Genomic DNA, 17672 nt, shown 5'->3' on the forward strand with positions numbered 1-17672 from the left:
ACAGCATCTTGAACCCAAGAGAAGGGTCCTGCGGCAGCATAGTCCTATCTTCTCTTCATTTCCCCGTTGCGGGATAAATAAAGTAATTCTAAAATAATTCACGTCTTCCATTCCCAAGCAACAAACTGCTTTGACACAAGGTGTCCATATGAGAAATAAGGAGTCGATAGTTTCAATTTAAATCTAGTTAACTGTTGCTGTAGAAACACTGACGTACTATGTCATTGATTTAGATGACGGCCGAAATGGGTTTTCTCAGGAGAGTGGCTGGAATCTCGAGATAGGGTGACAAGTTCTGCCATCCATCAGGAACTCGGAGTAGAGCCGCTGCTCCTTTGCGTTGAAAGGAGCCCATCAAGGTGGTTCGGGCTTCTAGGATGCCCCCTGGGCACCTCCCTAGCAAGGTTTTCCTTGCAAGTCCAGCTGCGAGGAGGCTTCGGGGAAGACCCAGGACCAGGTTCAATTCAATTCAATTCAATTTCATTCATTACAAAATTTATCTTAGGACACTTTACAGACTAGGTATAGACCACACTCTGTGACTTATTTATGATTTACATAGACCCAACAATTCCCCCCGTAGAGTATGGTGGCAACGAAAAACCTTCCCTATAACAGACAGGAACGTTGGACGGACCCAGCTCTGTGGAGGACGGACATCTGTCTTGACGGGTTGGGGGAGAAGGAAAAGGAGAGAGAAAGAGAGAAAAGACGGATAGATGGACAGAGAGAGACAAAGACAGACACAAAGACAGAGACAGACACACTTTCAGAGATGCAAGCAACCAAACTATAATAATATCTATAGTAATGTGAATATGACTTATATGTTATGGCAGTTAATACAGCAGAATAGTAGAAACAAGCACAGCTAAGGTGATAGATTATAATAGTAGCAGGAAGCGTCATGCAGGACCATGGCAGCAGGCACCACCACGATCAGCAGAGACCTGCGAGATGACAAAGCACAAACAACTCCGGGAAGTTGAATTAGTAACATGCATTGATGAGACATGACTGATACAGACAGAGAGCAGAGAATCTCAGAGTATCAGGAAAAGTATTATCCCCAGGCAGACTAGGCCTATAGCAGCATAATTAAGCAGAACAAAAATCAGCCTACTAATCACAACATTGCTAAGGGCTCTTAAGCCCTAGCTGTAAGCTTTATCAAAAAGGAAAGTTTTAAGTTTACTCATAATATGGGGACAGTGTCTGTCTTCCGAATAACACTTGGGAGTTGGTTCCACAGGAGAGGAGATTGGTAGCGGAAGGCTCTGCCTCCCATTCTGCTTTTGGAGACTCTAGGAACGACAAGTAGCCCTGCATTCTCAGAGCGCAGCGATCTAGTCGGGTAATACGGTACTATGAGCTCTTTAAGATACGACGGAGCCTGACCAATAACAGCTTTGTAGGTAAGGAGAAGGATTTTAAAGTCTATTCTAGATTTTACAGGTAGCCAGTGCAAAGAAGCTAATACAGGAGAAATATGTTCTCTTCAATTTGTTTTAGTTAGTACACGAGCTGCAGCATTTTGGACCAACTGGAGACTCTTAACAGACTTATTGGAGCAGCCTGATAATAAGGAATTGCTATAGTCTAGCCTGGAAGTAACAAATGCATGGACTAGTTTTTCTGCATCTTTCTGAGACACAATGTTCCTAATTTTTGCAATATTACACAGGTGAAAATACACAGTCCTTGTCATTCGTTTTATGTGAGAATCGAAGGACATATCCTGATCAAAAATAACACCCAGATTCCTTGCTGTGGTGCTGGAGGAAAACACAACATCATCCAGAGTAACAATATATTTAGCTACTGCGTTTTGGAGGCCTTTGGGGTTTCTTCTGGTTTGATCGACAAATATAATTGTGTATCATCAGCATAACAATGAAAATGTATACTTATAGTACTTCCTTATAATATTTAATAGAATCGGTCCAAGGACAGAACCCTGTGGAACTCCGTGACCGACTTTAGTGTGCATGGAGGATTTGTCATTAACATGTACAAACTGAGATCTATCTGATAAATACGACTTAAACCAGCTCAATGCGGTTCCTTTAATGCCAATTAGATGCTCCAGTATCTGTAGCAGAATGTGATGGTCAATAGTGTCAAAAGGCCGCACTAAGATCTAGTAAAAATAGTACAGAAACAAGTCCTTTGTCTGAAGCTATTAGAAGGTTGTTAGTAATTTTTACCAGTGCTGTTTCAGTGCTATGATTCATTCTAAATCCTGACTGGAAGTCCTCAAATAACTCATTATTATATAAAAAGTCACACAGCTGATTGGTGACTAATTTCTCGAGGATCTTAGAGAGAAAAGGAAGGTTAGATATAGGCCTATAGTTGGCTAGTACCTCAGGATCAAGACTGGGCTTTTTAAGAAGAGGTTTAATTACAGCTACTTTAAAAGACTGTGGTACATAACCTGCTGATAAAGACATGTTAATCATATCTAATACAGGAATGCTAACTAAAGGTAACACTTCTTTAAGTAACCTAGTTGGAATAGAGTCTAGGAGACAAGTCGAAGGCTTTGATGCTGAAATAGTAGAAATTAATTTGTTAAGGTTCCTGGGTTTGAAGAAAAATTGGTGCCAAGCGAATTGATTCAGTCTCTAATAGTTATAATTTTGTCATTAAAGAAGGTCATGAAGTCGTTACTACTGAGGGTTATAGGAATACATGGCTCAGTAGAGCTGTGGCTCTCTGTCAGCCTGGCTACAGTGCTGAAAAGAAATCCAGGCTTGTTCTTATTCTCCTCTATTAAAGAAGAGTAATAGGCTGCTCTGGCATTACGGAGGGCCTTCCTATATGTTTTTATACTTTCTTGCCAAACTAAGCGAGATTCCTCCAATTTAGTAGAGCGCCATTTACTTTCCAATTTTCGCGATATTTATTTTAATTCACGGGTTTGTGAGTTATACCACGGAGCTAACTTCCTCTGTTTCATTATGTTCTTTTTTAAAGGAGCAACAGAGTCAAGTGTTGAAGAGATTATGTCTCCACACTGCCCTGGGAACGCCTCAGGATCCCCCAGTTAGAGCTGGTTAATGTGACCCGGGAAATGGAAGTTTGGGGTCCCTGCTAGAGCTGCTGGCCTCTCGACCCGACCCCGAATAAGCAGTTGAAGATGAGTGAGTGAGTGAGTTTAAATGAGGTAGAACTGTGCCGGTAATCCACTGACCCCATAACTACATTACAGTCTGGTTGATTTTGTCATGACTGATGACCCTATTCAAACACTGAAAAATGTATTTTTCAAGTACTTTTATTATATTTTGAAGTTCCTGTGTCATAGCAAGCCCCCACCACAGCGATTGCCTGGCTGATCCAATAAGGAAGTGCCAAAAATTTCACTTTGTTGAGTGTCCAGTATGATTGTATCAAGTTGAGAGAATGGACCTCGGTGGGTATGCTACGTTTTATAAAGCCTATGGGCCATAGTTTCACATCCAAAAAATGTTGCATACTGCATACTTGGACTTACCAGTGATGAATCTTGCTGACTGGTAACACACGCTTCACAACTGCTTGTGTACAGCGTTCATTCCAAGACTTTCTCACTCCCAGCACTTTCAAGCAGTTGAAAGCCCGACGTGCCTCATACACAAACTAAAAGGGGCCTTGTACGCTGTAATCAGATGCTGGGCCACCGACCAAGCTGTCGTATTTGATGAGTTGGGAAAGAGAACGGAGTGCTCATAGACTGCAGGTTTGATGTCACTGATGTTTAATTTAAATTATGTTGTTGATGTAAGCAAAATAAAAACTCAGAAAGGGCAAGAACAAAACAAAACTATTTAACCTGTATCAACATATATTTTATGGCCAACTTGGGGGCAGCACAACAAGCTGTAAGCACAGCATTGAGCCTTTAAAGTGGTTAACATGTTAGCAAAGAGTTGCTTATTTAGACATCAAGCAGACAGAGAGCAGTATTAGCTTTAATGTGGAGTTTTGCTTCAGGTAGCCTGGCTCACTGGATGTAGTAGTGCTTGGACAAAGGCCCCTTCCGCCATCCCCGCCGATTATTGTGATTGGTTTAGAGAAATATAAACAAGCCAGAGCATTTTTTTTCACCTACCCCACAGTGATAAGAAGGTGTAGACAGACCATACTCCAGTCCTCACACAGATGAGATAGGTCTGGCTATGCAAGACTATGTTTCAGGCAACCTGATACGGTTAACGTTCACTCTCCTTTTACCTCCGTTTTGGTCTCCATCAGCATCTCTTGAAAATAAAATCTTGCTCTTAAATGTTGCTGTTGAATGCTCCTCTGTGTTCACCAGCTAGCTGCTGATTTTGTCCGTCTGGTTTTTGGTGCTGGGAAGGTTTTTTACACTGAGTTAATCTGACAGTTTTTAACTGAAAACAGTTTAGGCGATAGATAATAATTAAGCTGAGGGAATATTATAATTTTTGTGGGGAGACACTCACTGCGAGCGACCCCGTTTACATTTCACATTACGTAGGCTACAAAAACACAACGATATATTTTCATCTTTCTTGTCACTCTTGTAACAGCAGATTAGAAAGACCAATTAAGTGGCAATGTGTTTTCCTTTCACCAATTTTATTCTGTGTTCTTGAGGTGTAAATACAAACAGAAATGAACAAAAGCAAATTTCATTTCTGCTGTTTAGTTCCCAACAACCAAACTCTGGAGCTCTTTCTGGGACTTTTTGGTCAAAAGATTCATTGAGCAGTTAAAAAAAGAGCATCTACTCAGGGTTACATTAAATGTGTGTCATGAGTTACTTCTCAGAAAACAACACAGTAAAAAATGCAGTGGGAAATGCACGCTCCCATCTCTCTTCATTTAATTAGTGTGTTAATGCCCTGTCTGAGCTTCTATCTATTTTTGTGATTCCTTTCAGCACAAGCCCATTGATGTGTATCTTTTTTATCTGCAGCAGTGAGAGGATCCCACTGAGTGACTTAGCTGCCAGGTGACTCTTCAAACACCAGCATGTACCCTGCAGATATTCGATTTCTCTCCATCCAAGTCACACCCAACAGCCTTCATTGAACACCTCTAATATTGTTGTAAATAATGAGCCACTGGCTTTTTTACTGGCATATGCAAATAAGTAAAACTTAATGTGTGGGGAGACACTTCAGCTGAATAGGGTAACATTGTTTAATTAACAGATAAAAACTTTTTCACTTGATTATCGACATTCTTATTAAATGTGTGCTACTTTTAATACAATTCCAGAACAGAAATCTGAACACAGGATAAAGCCAGGTTCAAAACTCACTTTCATTTTGCTGACATATTAGAGTCAAAGGTTTTTAGAGGGGGGTTTTGGATATCTCTTTAGTATCACTCCATGAATGAGAAAATACTTCAGAGAGCAGAAAGTGGAGGTGGAGCTACATTATGATTGCACAGAGCGCCTGTCTTATAATTCTGCCAGGATATAATGACAATTTCAGCAAGAAAGGAAATAAAACAGATTTTCCAACTTCAGTTTTAAGACATATATTTTTGTACATTTTAATTATATTTTGTATTACAGGTTTTCTGAATTAAATATAGAAATGAGGCATTATCTACAGCTAACCTTTAGTAAATTTAGGAGTCTACAGGCACAAATGACCAAAGTGTAGTAAAATAAATATTTAAAAATGTATTTTTGGAGGTCTACAGCACTGGCTATACTTAAGCCCCTCGAAATAATTTCCTTTGACATTTGACATCTTTCTTTCTGAGAGCAAACTCAAGCATTTTACAGACCTGTCTTAATATTTAATTTCCATTGAACAGATACCATGTGTATGTGCCTCATGTTTACAATGACATTTGGTGAAAGATTAATTTGATGCATGGTGTCAGGATCTTCAAGTAGATGTAGCATGTATGCTATCTACAGTGATATCGTACATGATACATCAGATTTACACATCTTATCTGAAACACAGGTTTTTTTTTTATTTAGGTGGCAAATGAATCAAAGATGAGGTTTAATCCCCAAATCATGGGATATTCACTTCTACACTGCAGTGTGAATTTTGCTTTTCTGACCTTATTCCATTAGTAATGCCATTACGCCACACAAAGCTACCAGCAGAAAAACAGGAATATCTGACATACACATACATACAGTTTTCAAAAGGGAAAGAAACGCTCACAATAGAAAGCTCATTGTATATGCAGGGGTAGAGGAGGGATTTCGTGTCCTTTTGCATTCTGTAGTTTAGTTAATTAGGTTTGGGAGCACCCAGGCATCGAGTGCACCCAGAAGACAATTTACCTGGTATTGTTCTCTAAGGAAAGGAAAGGAGGAAGAGAGAGAATTTTTATGTGAATATGTGAATGTTTATGTGACATACAGTATGTAATGTTATATTATTTTGAAGTAACCAATTAACTTTACTTACAGAAAGAGATTGAGATTTAAAGGGGTACCAGATTATTGATTCTACATAAAATAATAAAGTAAGTCAATAATCCATTCAGCAGGGAATGTGTACATGTTATCCATTGTAATTATTAATTAATTATAATATGTGATTTGTAGTTAATGTAGCTTTATTCACTTCCCACTGACCTACACATACTTAACTAAAGTTAAAAGTTACGTAACAAACATATTTTTTTTAACTGAAACCACAATCTTTTCCTAAATGTTACCTTAACCTACTCTGCACATTGAATTACGCCAAACGTGACACCATGATGTGATGAGTTCAATGTGTGGTGAAGCAGTGACTTTATCACAGAGAATAAGACACTTTTGATGTGTTATGATGATTTGCACTTTCTTTGCATGTCAAAAAGGTTAAAAGTGCACATCTTTTATTCAGCACATTTTGAGTGATGCAATCTAGGTCACTAGCACCATGATTATAGAAAGCAGCATTAAACAGAATAGCTAACTGACATGAACAGGCCATATACTGTACAAAGAAAATGCCCTTTACAGGTCTTTGCAATAATTGATGTAACACCATTAAACAAACAAATGTGTTATCTCCTCCCAAGCTTATTTGACACCTCCTGTGTTCAGCAGCTTATTAAGGGAATCTTATAATTGCTTGTGGCAATTTTTCACCTCCAATACAAGGACATCAGTTTCTTTTAGTGGGTATGGTGGAAACGTCCAACTTCTCTTCAATATCAACGGACTATTCACTGGACTGGACATGCTTTTAATGGAAAGAAAATAAAATAGTTCATAATGAACACTATAAATGTGTTAGCCCTGTGACGCACTGGCAACATAATAAGGAATGCTGGGAGTGTGTTGAGAAACTTTACAGGTTGAATGGATCAATGAGTCAGTACAACCTTTTTATTGAGTTATTGTATTTTTCAGCACCTGTGGACAGAGAAAGGTCACTGATAAAATTCCTCATTGACAAGACAATTAGGAACAGTGATTTCTGAATGTTCACGTGGCCCAACGTTATTCACATCGACAGGTCTAATGAGTGGTGGAGCAGGCTCAAGTATCAAGGTTAAAAAGGATTTTTCTATGTCCATTTCTTCACCTCAGTACAGCTCATGTATGTCCGCCCTGTTTCACAATAATTTACAGAACAGAACCAGGTGTGTGCAGATTTACAATAATGTGTATGCATATTTCTGTCTGTGGAATCCGGGCTGTGTGAAGTTTGCATGTTCTCCCCTAGTCTGCGTTAGGGACAAGCGGTTGAAGATGGATGGTTTGGGGTTTTATACATCCGGCCCCAGTAGTTTCCTCCAGGTCATCTTCTTTTGTGCTCCCATCTCTGTGCCTTCATGGAGTGACAACATAAAACCTTGAGCTAACAATTAATTGTTTTTTGGTTTTAAGATGTTTACAAGTTAAGCATCATCCGCCTGGAGTGAAATATCATCCGTTTGTCCCTTTTTCTCTGTCCATATCTTTCAATTGGCCTTGGATGCATTCATGCTGCCCTTGAATTTTGCATCTCTTTGAATCTGAATGCATCATTAAGCATCAACTGGAGGCTCTGTTTAACACATTTTCTCTATTTTATATTCTCTATTGATACTCTGTGTACTCTGATCCTTACACAGCTATTATAGCATCTTTGTGAAACACATTGTGGAAATAGAAAAACAAAACAGTCACAATGTATGATTATTTAATGCGAAATGCTATCAGCTGACCTCCTGCCTCCTTTTCTGGTCCCCTACCGTGCCATCGCCCTTGTGTGCCACCCCACATTAAATCACACACATCCGGCTGTGTCGTCACACTCTGTAACCATTTGGACAATTAAAGAAACAGATTATTGTGGAATACAAAAACTGACCTCATGGTTGCACGAAAATGAAAGAATAGTAATAGTTACTTCAGGTTTATTGGGTTGGATTTCCTATCCTGATTAACTCTGCCTGTGGAAGGTTTTTTTTTTTTGCCATGCTGTACAAATACAATTATCTGCAAATGACTTTCTGTGCAGGCCGTAACACAAGCCCTGGTATTTTTAGCTATGCTCAAACTGCCGGCAGAGGCAGGGATAATGCAAAGCAGAACGACAGCTATGAAGCAAACCCATCAGTATTCTCCTTTAATATCTTTGTCCTACAAAGTAATTTGAGCGTTGATTGTCACCAGTGTGAAAGCAATCAAAGCATTGTCGGTGTGTGTTTATGAGTCACCAGTCTGACCTCTGTACAGTTTACCCAGAAGTGGGATGTTGGGTTGCTTTCATAATTGTGTGAGAGTGGTCATTTATTCCACTTTCATCAATATATCGTAGTTATTTATGTGCACAAAATGGAGAAAACCTGGAAAAACATTTTTGCATTTTGTCATTAAAGTGACTTATTTCTATTTTTTGTCCGAAGGTAGTACAACTTACTCAAGCCCCCTTTACACATACACTGCAATCCTGAAATTATCTAGACATTAACCTGTGGAGCTGTATGTGAGGAAACAAATGTCTGAATGAGTTGGATCTCACATCAGACGTACTTCACCCTGCTAGCTCCTTCGTACAAAGTCTGTGTAATGTCCGATTGAGGCCATGTCTGAATAGAGCAGCTCATTGTCCAGAGAATTAACAGAAAACAAGAGGAAGTGTTAATGACATTTTAATCATGCGCCTTTTGCAAAACTAAAACTACATGAACTCTGTGTAATCTGTGTCATGTCTTGCCTCCTGTACGCTCTTCCCAGGCGTCACCCCAAAACGATGTAAGCTTTGAAACAGTGCAAAGGTCTATCTTGATCCGGTTTTCTTGTGGTTAGGCAGCCCAGCACCTCTCCTACACCGTAATTATATACACATGGAAAAACACCGCACGTTATCTTTTTCCACCCTTTCTCCACTCAGGAGCTCCTCAGCATAGGTATACATACTGTGCAAATACCAGTGACCTTTTTCCATAACTTCGGGAAATCCCACTGGTTAGGCGAGTTTGAGGGCAGTGTCATTAATACTTTAATGCTCTTAGCCCATGATGAAATAGGGCCTGCAGATGTGGAGAGGGCTTTGCTTGGGGCTTCTTCTGGGTTTGAGTGTGGCTGTGAATGAGAACAGCTTCCGCCCCATGTCCCACACCGTCTCCATAACCCACGTAGAAAGACACCCGGGGAAAGAGAGCAAACATATGGGATTATGGATGAGCCACATGCAGTATTGTGAATCTATGTTTGTGTCACTATATATATACACATACACATTTATTATGCATAGGGTATTCTTCAGCATCAATTTTCAGTAGAATTCATTGGGGGTTAGAAAATCTATTCGTCCAAATTCTCCTATATTCTTGTGTCATGGGACGTCACTTTCCAGAATGTTACCATATGGTGCACACACAGTATGATATAGAAAGGTGTGAAAATGCAACTCTCAAATAGATTGTCACATATTGATCACACATTGTCATGTTTCATCTGCTATGAGAAAATAATTCAATAGGTTGTTATTTAAGACTTAGTGGGCGTTCATATGGAAAACAGCCCTTCATTAAAACGACACACAAGTGGTTGTGTAGAGGGCGTGTACTTGAGTGAAATATGATCAGGGAAGTTGGTATAACAGTTAGAGGTTCCCTGTGTAATGTTCAGAAATGTTATTCCACGGTACACTGCTGTCAGCATTCTGTTCATGCTCGCACTTTATAGGATGGGGTGCCAGCTAAAACAATGAGACTGACTGGATTGACCGGCATCATCTTGATCTTGCTAATCTTGTTGATGCTGTGAATTGAATAACGTTCATATTTAGAGTAAAGCTAGCTTGTTGTTTGCAAAATTACTCCATCAGTCAATGCTACGAAGCAACCGATGCCAGATTCACGATGAGCCACAGCCAGCTGGCCGACTTTTAGCTAATGTTAACCAGCTAGCTGTGACTTAGCTACACTGTACGGACCTTGCGTTGTGTTTTGCGAGCGAGGAGCGTAAATTCTAACCGCTCATAGCTGCTCGAAGCCACTCTGCTCAATACCGCTCCTCGTTTACAAGAGTTACATGATTGGCAGTATGATAGGGGTGGGCGATATGACGATAGTAGATCGTGAAGAATCACAACGTGTTGATGATCTGCCAAAGCAGAGAGATTGTTGTATCGCCTGTAGGGCTCATTCTATCCACTGCTGTTTTTTTTCTTCAGCCAAATCACACTATTGGCTAGTCCGCCTCATGCACCGCCCTTAAGAAACGCCGATCAACCAATCATAGCGGACTACAGGCAGTGATGAGGATTCATGACTGAAAAAATGAAAACGAAACTACTGTGTCTTGACAACATGCAAGCGGCAGACTATCGTGTCGCATCGACGTCGTCTGTCCACACTTATTCATAGAATGTTTTAAACAAGCTGTAAATATGCACCTATTTAACCGATGAATGTCCCATGCAACTGCGGTCTCCTAATGTGTTTAACAAGGGGGCTTCACAATTCAATTCAATTCAATTCAATTCAATTTTATTTATAGTGCCAAATCATAACATCAAGTTATCTTAGGACACTTAACAGACTAGGTAAAGACCACACTCTATGACAAACAAAGACCCAACAATTCCCCCGTAGAGTACGGTGGTTCCCTATTACAGGCAGGAACGTCGAACATACCCAGCTCTGTGGAGGACGGACATCTGTCTTGACCGGTTGGGGAGGAAGAAAAGGAGAGAGAAAGAGAGAAAAGACGGACAGATGGACAGAGAGAGACAAAGATAGACACAAAGACAGAGACAGACACACTTACAGTAACTATAATAATATCTATAGTAATGTGAATATGACTTATATGTTAGGCAGTTAATACAGCAGAATAGTAGAAACAAGCACAGCTAAGGTTATAGATTATAATAGTAGCAGGAAGCGTCATGCAGGACCACGGCAGCAGGCACCACCACGATCAGCAGAGACCTGCGAGACGACAAAACACAAACAACTCCGGGGAAGAAGCTGAATTAGAAACATGCATTGATGAGACATGAATGATACAAACAGAGAGGAGAGAAGCTCAGAGTATCTGGAAAAGTATTATCCCCCGGCAGACTAGGCCTATGCCAGCATAATTAAGCAGAACAAAATCAGCTTAAAAATACCAACATTGCTAAGGGCTCGTAAGCCCTAGCTGTAAGATTTATCAAAAGGAAAGTTTTAAGTTTACTCTTAAATATGGGGACAGTGTCTGTCTTCCGAATAACACTTGGGAGTTGGTTCCACAGGAGAAGAGCTTGGTAGCTGAAGGATCTGCCTCCCATTCTGCTTTTGGAAACTCTAGGAACGACAAGTAGCCCTGCATTCTCAGAGCGCAGCGATCTAGTCAGCTGATACGGTACTATGAGCTCTTTAAGATACGACGGAGCCTGACCAATAAGAGCTTTGTAGGTAAAGAGAAGGATTTTAAATTCTATTCTAGATTTTACAGGTAGCCAGTGTAAAGAGGCTAATACAGGAGAAATATGTTCTCTTCAATTTGTTTTAGTTAGTACTCGAGCTGCAGCATTTAGGACCACCTGGAGACTCTTAACAGACTTATTGGAGCAGCCTGATAATAAGGAGTTGCAGTAGTCCAGCCTAGAAGTCACAAATGCATGGACTAGTTTTTCTGCATCTTTCTGAGACACAATGTTCCTAATTTTCGCAATATTACAAAGGACAAATCCTGATCAAAAATAACACCCAGATTCCTTACTGTGGTGCTGGAGGACAACAATGTCTTTAGCTATTGAGTTTCGGAGGCCTTTGGGGCCAAGTACAATGACTTCAGTTTTATCTGAGCTTACAGAGGTCGCCTTTCTGCCCAAACCTGCCACTCACACAAACACACACACACACACACACACATTGTAGCGTTGCAGGGTAGCTCGGTAGGTCATGGAAGAACGGGAGGAGGCTAGATCCATGTTGCTAGCTCAACTGAACCCAGATTTATTCCCTGGCCGAAGCACAACTAACCTGAGGTTGAGGTGTCCCCCGGGAAAACAACAAAACAGCGTGGCTAACCCTCTAACAACAGTCGAAAGCAACTGGACTTGGTTATTTGTCTAGGAAGACATTTCACCTCTTATCCAAGAGGCTTCATCAGTTCATTTACGTATCTGACCAGGACTGACTGGAACTGGTCCATGTCCGAGCCTGGTCAGATGCGTACAACCAACCAATTATGCTAATCAGGGTTGTCCATTCCCAGTCATTGCCAGTCGTGTACATGAACTGATGAAGCTTCTCGGATGAGAGTTGAAACGTCTTCCTAGACAAATAACCCCTCCCACAATAATGGGTTGCTAAGCCACACCTGGTCCTGCCAGGTTTGGTCAGATGCGAGCGAAACCATGTAGTTAGTGTGGTCACCTGCCAAGGTAAAAAAAGTCTTTGGGGTTGCCGTTTAAATGACTGGTGTTCTTGAGCTATTGATTACGTTACCAGGGCCCCTGCCAGTACTCCTTTCAGACCAGCCAGTCATGCTAACAGTTTCTAGCTGTGAAACCAAAGCATCTTGATAGCCAGCTCCCCCCCCTCATGAGCTATGCAACCAGGGCTATGGTCCTGAAACACCTGCGATAACGGTGGGTTTGGGCAGGGCTCATATTAGTCAGTTAGTTTTTCAGGATCCTGTAGCAGTGGTTGTTCACCAGGAAACTCACTGTCAAATCCTTGGTCAGCAGCTTTTTTGTGTTGTCCACCCACGTTAGCATAGCTTGCTTTCAGCCACTACCTGAACATTCCCTTCTAAGTTTCTGTCCGAGCATCACTTGAACGCCCCCTAATTTCTTCCCGAGCCTTGAAGGCACCACTCCTTCTTTCCGAGCTGCACTCGAATGCACGTTCTCGTCTTTTCCACCTGGAGATTGCCGCCTCATCTTTGTCTGCTTGTTTCCATTTAAATATATATATATATATATATATATATATATATTATATATTTTACTATATATTTATATATTCAGGATTCAAGATTCAAGAAGCTTTATTTATCCCGAGAGAAATTGTTGTGCAACAGTTTCAATACAAAGGTGGGAAAGGATCAGAGTGACAATAAGCTAACATAAATCAAATAAAGCTAACATAAAATAAATCAAACAATAACTAAATGTGACAGAGTGCAATGGACATTGTGGTTTAACGTAGATATATACAATATACAACAATACGCACCGTGCAGTTTAGCAGCATATTGAAATAAAATAAGTACAAACTAAATAACTAAATAAGTGAGAGGGAGCGATAAGTGATAACAGTGTTAAAAATGTAGCAGCAATTCTTACAGAACTAAGTTACAGTAAAGCACAGTAAAGTGTAGCAGCCTTTCTTACTGAAGTAAGTTACAGTACAACTAAATAAAGTGAGTCTGAGTCTGTGGCTGAAGGTGCTTCTTCTGGAGGTCAGCAGCTGGTGGAGAGGGTGAGTGTTGTTGTCCAGGATGCTGTGCAGCTTAGACAGCATCCTCCTCTCAGACACTGCCACCAAAGAGTCCAGTTTGACCCCCAGGACGGAGCCAGCCTTCCTGATGATCTTACTGATCCTCTTGGCGTCTGCTGCCCCAGCACACAACAGCAAAGAAGATGGCACTGGCTACCACCGACTGGTAGAACATCCTCAGCATGGTGTTACATACATTGAATGACTGGAGCCTCCTCAGGAAATAGAGACGACTTTCGCCCTTCTTGTAAACAGCCTCAGTGTTCTTGGACCAGTCCAGTTTGTTATCCAGGTATACTCCAAGGTATTTGTAATCCTGGACAACATCCACAACGCCCTGTACTCCTCCTCCTTCCCCTCACTGACACAGCCAACAATTGCCGAATCGTCACCAAACTTCTGCAGGTGGCAGGACTCAGAGAGGAGCGGAAAGTCTGAGGTGTACAGGGTAAACAGAAAGGGAGAAAGAACAGTTCCCTGTGGAGCTCCAGTGCTGCGGACCACAGTGTCAGACACTCCGTCCTTACATGCGGATGCTAATCATGCATAATATTTACCAGGTTCACCATCAGGCTGAGAGGAATGTCATTAGTTTTGAAGGTATTTGGACATAAACCAAAGTCATTTTTGACCTTATGATAGGGTTAGGTGAAAAGTTAAGTGATCACAAGTCTGTAAGATTCAGCTCTGGGCCCCCAAATTTCAAGGCAATGCATTCAATAGTTGCAATATTTCAGCCAAAGTGGTGGACTGACCTACAGACCGACATTGGCATCCAGAGAGCCATGCTGCTAGCGGAAATTGGTTTATAATCATATAGCCATGGTACAGAAACTCCTTATTATGCTTCTAAAATTAAACAGTGTTTTTTTTGTACTGTTCCTAGGGCTTAGTGATAGAACGAACTGGAAGGAAGCCCCTTCTCATCTTTGGTTTCTCTGCCATGGCCGTGTTCTTCAGCCTGCTCACAGTGTTCCTCAATTTCCAGGTAAGCCGCTCTTCCTCTTCTTCACTGACCCCATTCCAAACATACTGTCAGTGAAGAGGTGTCTCAATGCCCACTGGTGCTCTGCACTGGGCTGCCAATATATCTCATTCATCTCATCTCATCTTCAACCGCTTATCCGGGATCGGGTCGCGGGGGCAGTAGCTCTAGCAGGGGACCCCAAAATTCCCTTTCCCGGGCCACATTAACCAGCTCTAACTGGGGGATCCTGAGGCGTTCCCAGGCCAGTGTAGAGATATAATCTCCCCACCTAATCCTGGGTCTTCCCAGAGGCCTCCTTCCAGCTGGACATGCCTGGAACTCCTCCCTAGGGAGGCACCCAGGGAGCATCCTTACCAGATGCCTGAACAACCTCATCTGGCTCCTTTCAACACAAAGGAGCAGCAGCTCTACTCCGAGTTCCTCACAGATGGCTGAACTTCTCACCCTATCTCTAAGGGAGACTTCAGTCACCCTCCTGAGAAAACCAATTTCGGCCGCTTGTTCCCGTGACCTTGTTCTTTCGGTCATGACCCAGCTTTCATGACTATAGGTGAGGGTAGGAACGAAGATTGACTGGTAGACCGAGAGCTTTTTCTTCCGTCTCAGCTCTCTTTTTCTCACAACGTGTGGTAGAGCGTCTGCAATACCGGCCCCGCTGCTCCGATTCTCCGGCCAAACTCACATTCCATGGTCCCCTCACTCGTGAACAATCCTGAGGTACTTGAACTCCTTTACTTCAGATAAGGACTCATTCCCTACCCGCAGTAAGCAATCCAACGGTTTCCTCCTTAGAGCCATGGCCTCAGATCTGGAGGTGCTGATCCTCATCCCAGCCATTTCACACTTGGCTGCGAACTGATCAAGTGAGTGCTGAAGGTCACTGACGGATGACGCCATCAGTACCACGTCATCTGCAAAAAGCAGAGACGAGATCATCAGCCCACCGAACTGCAACCCCTCCCCACCACGACTACGCCTCGATATCCTGTCCATGAAAATGGACAGGAACAAGCAGGATTGGTGACAAAGTGCACCCCTGCCGGAGGCCAATCCCCACTGGGAACAAATCCGATTTATTGTCGAGGATCTGGACACAACTCTCGCTTTGAGTGTATAGAGATCGGATGGCCCTCAGAAGTGACCCCCTCACCCACAGCACCGCCCACAGTATCTCCCGGGGGACCTGGTCATATGCTCTTTCCAGATCCACAAAGCACATGTAGACTGTATGGGCATACTCCCAGGCCCCCTCCAGAATCATTGAGAGAGTGAAGAGCTGGTCAGTTGTTCCCCATCCAGGACGGAATCTGCATTGTTCCTCTTCAATCTGAGGTTCAACTATAGGACAAACCCTCCTTTCCAGCACCTTGGAGTAGACTTCATCAGGGAGGCTGAGCAGTGTGATACACCTGTAATTGGAAACTCTCTCTGGCCCCCCTTTTTGAACAGGGGAACCACCATCCCGGTCGGCAACTCCCTTCGCACTGTCCCAGACTTCAACTCAATTTTGAATAGACGTGTCAACCAACCCAAAGCTTTCATCATTTCTGGACAAATCCCATCAATCCCTGGGGCTTTGCCACTGTGGAGTTGCTTGACTGCTTCAGTGACTTCCGCCAGAGATATTGACGGTGATTCCCCATCAGCCTCCAGCTCTGCCTCTGCAGAAGAGGGCATGTTAGTCGGATTAGGCAGTTCCTCAAAGTGCTCCTTCCACTGCCCGATTACCTCATCAGCTGAGGTCACCAGCATCCCGTCCTTACTGTAAACAGCTTGGAGGGTTTCCCGTTTCCCTCTCCTGAGGTGCCTAATGGTTTCCAGAAGCACCTTGGTGCCGCCCGAAAGTCCTTCTCCATGACTTCTCCAAACTTCTCCCGGAAGGGTTACCGGCCCTTGAGACACCTAAGACTTTGAAGCCACAGCTCACTCTTGCAGCTTCAGCAATGAAAGCTTTTAACATTGCCCACTCCGGTTCAATGCCCCCAACCTCCACAGGAGGGGCACCGGAGGTGTGAATTGAAGATCTCTTAGACAGGGACTTCCTCCAGACGTTCCCAGTTCAAACCGCACTACCCGTTTGGGCTTACCTGGTCTGTCCAGAATCTTCCCCCATCCTCTGACCCAACTCATCACCAGATGGTGATCAGTTGACAGCTCTGCCCCTCTCGTAACTCGAGTGTCTAAAACATACAGCCTCAGATCAGATGATACGATCACAAAATCGGTCATCGACCTTTGGCCTAGGGTGCTCTGGTATCACGTATACTCATGAGCATCCTTATGTTCGAACACAGTGTTAGTTATAGACAATCTTACTAGCACAGAAATCTAATAACAGACGACCGCTCTGATTTAGATCAGGAAGGCCATTCCTCCTAATCACACCTCTCCAGGTGTCTCCATCGTTGCCCACGTGGGCATTGAAGTCTCCCAGCAGAACTATGGGGTCCCCTACTGGAGCCCCATGCAGGACTTCATTCAGGGTCTCCAAGAGGGCCGAATACTCTGAACTGCTCTTCGGTGCATATGCATAAACAACAGTCAGTGTGTCCCCCCTACCACCCGCAGGCATACGGAGGCGACCCGCTCGTCCACCAGGGTAAACTCCAACACTGCGGTGTTCAGCTGGGGTTTTGTGAGTATCCCCACACCCGCCCGGCACTTCACACCCTAGGCAACTCCAGAGAAGAATAGGGTCCAGCCCCTATCCAGGAGTATGGTTCCAGAACCAAGACTGTGCATCGAGGTAAGCCCCACCAGATCCAACTGGTGGCGCTCCACCTCCCCGCACAAGCTCCGGCTCCTTCTCCGACAGAGAGGTGACATT

The 17672-nt window shown here is 42.8% G+C and overlaps 1 protein-coding gene across 1 annotated transcript in view; it reads left to right on the top strand.

Moving 5' to 3' along the window:
- slc2a9l2 (solute carrier family 2 member 9, like 2) overlaps positions 1 to 17672 on the top strand; it is a gene marked incomplete at its 3' end in the record, with an annotated part of 127137 nt that overhangs the window by 50642 nt on the left and 58823 nt on the right. The window contains exon 10 of the mRNA XM_083939221.1: positions 14744 to 14845. Within this exon, the coding sequence (XP_083795347.1) occupies positions 14744 to 14845 (102 nt within the window). The remainder of the gene's footprint in view (positions 1 to 14743; positions 14846 to 17672) is intronic.

The sequence above is a fragment of the Echiichthys vipera genome (genome assembly GCF_963691815.1).
Source record: "Echiichthys vipera genome assembly, chromosome: X".
Taxonomy (NCBI): Eukaryota; Metazoa; Chordata; class Actinopteri; order Perciformes; family Trachinidae; genus Echiichthys; species Echiichthys vipera.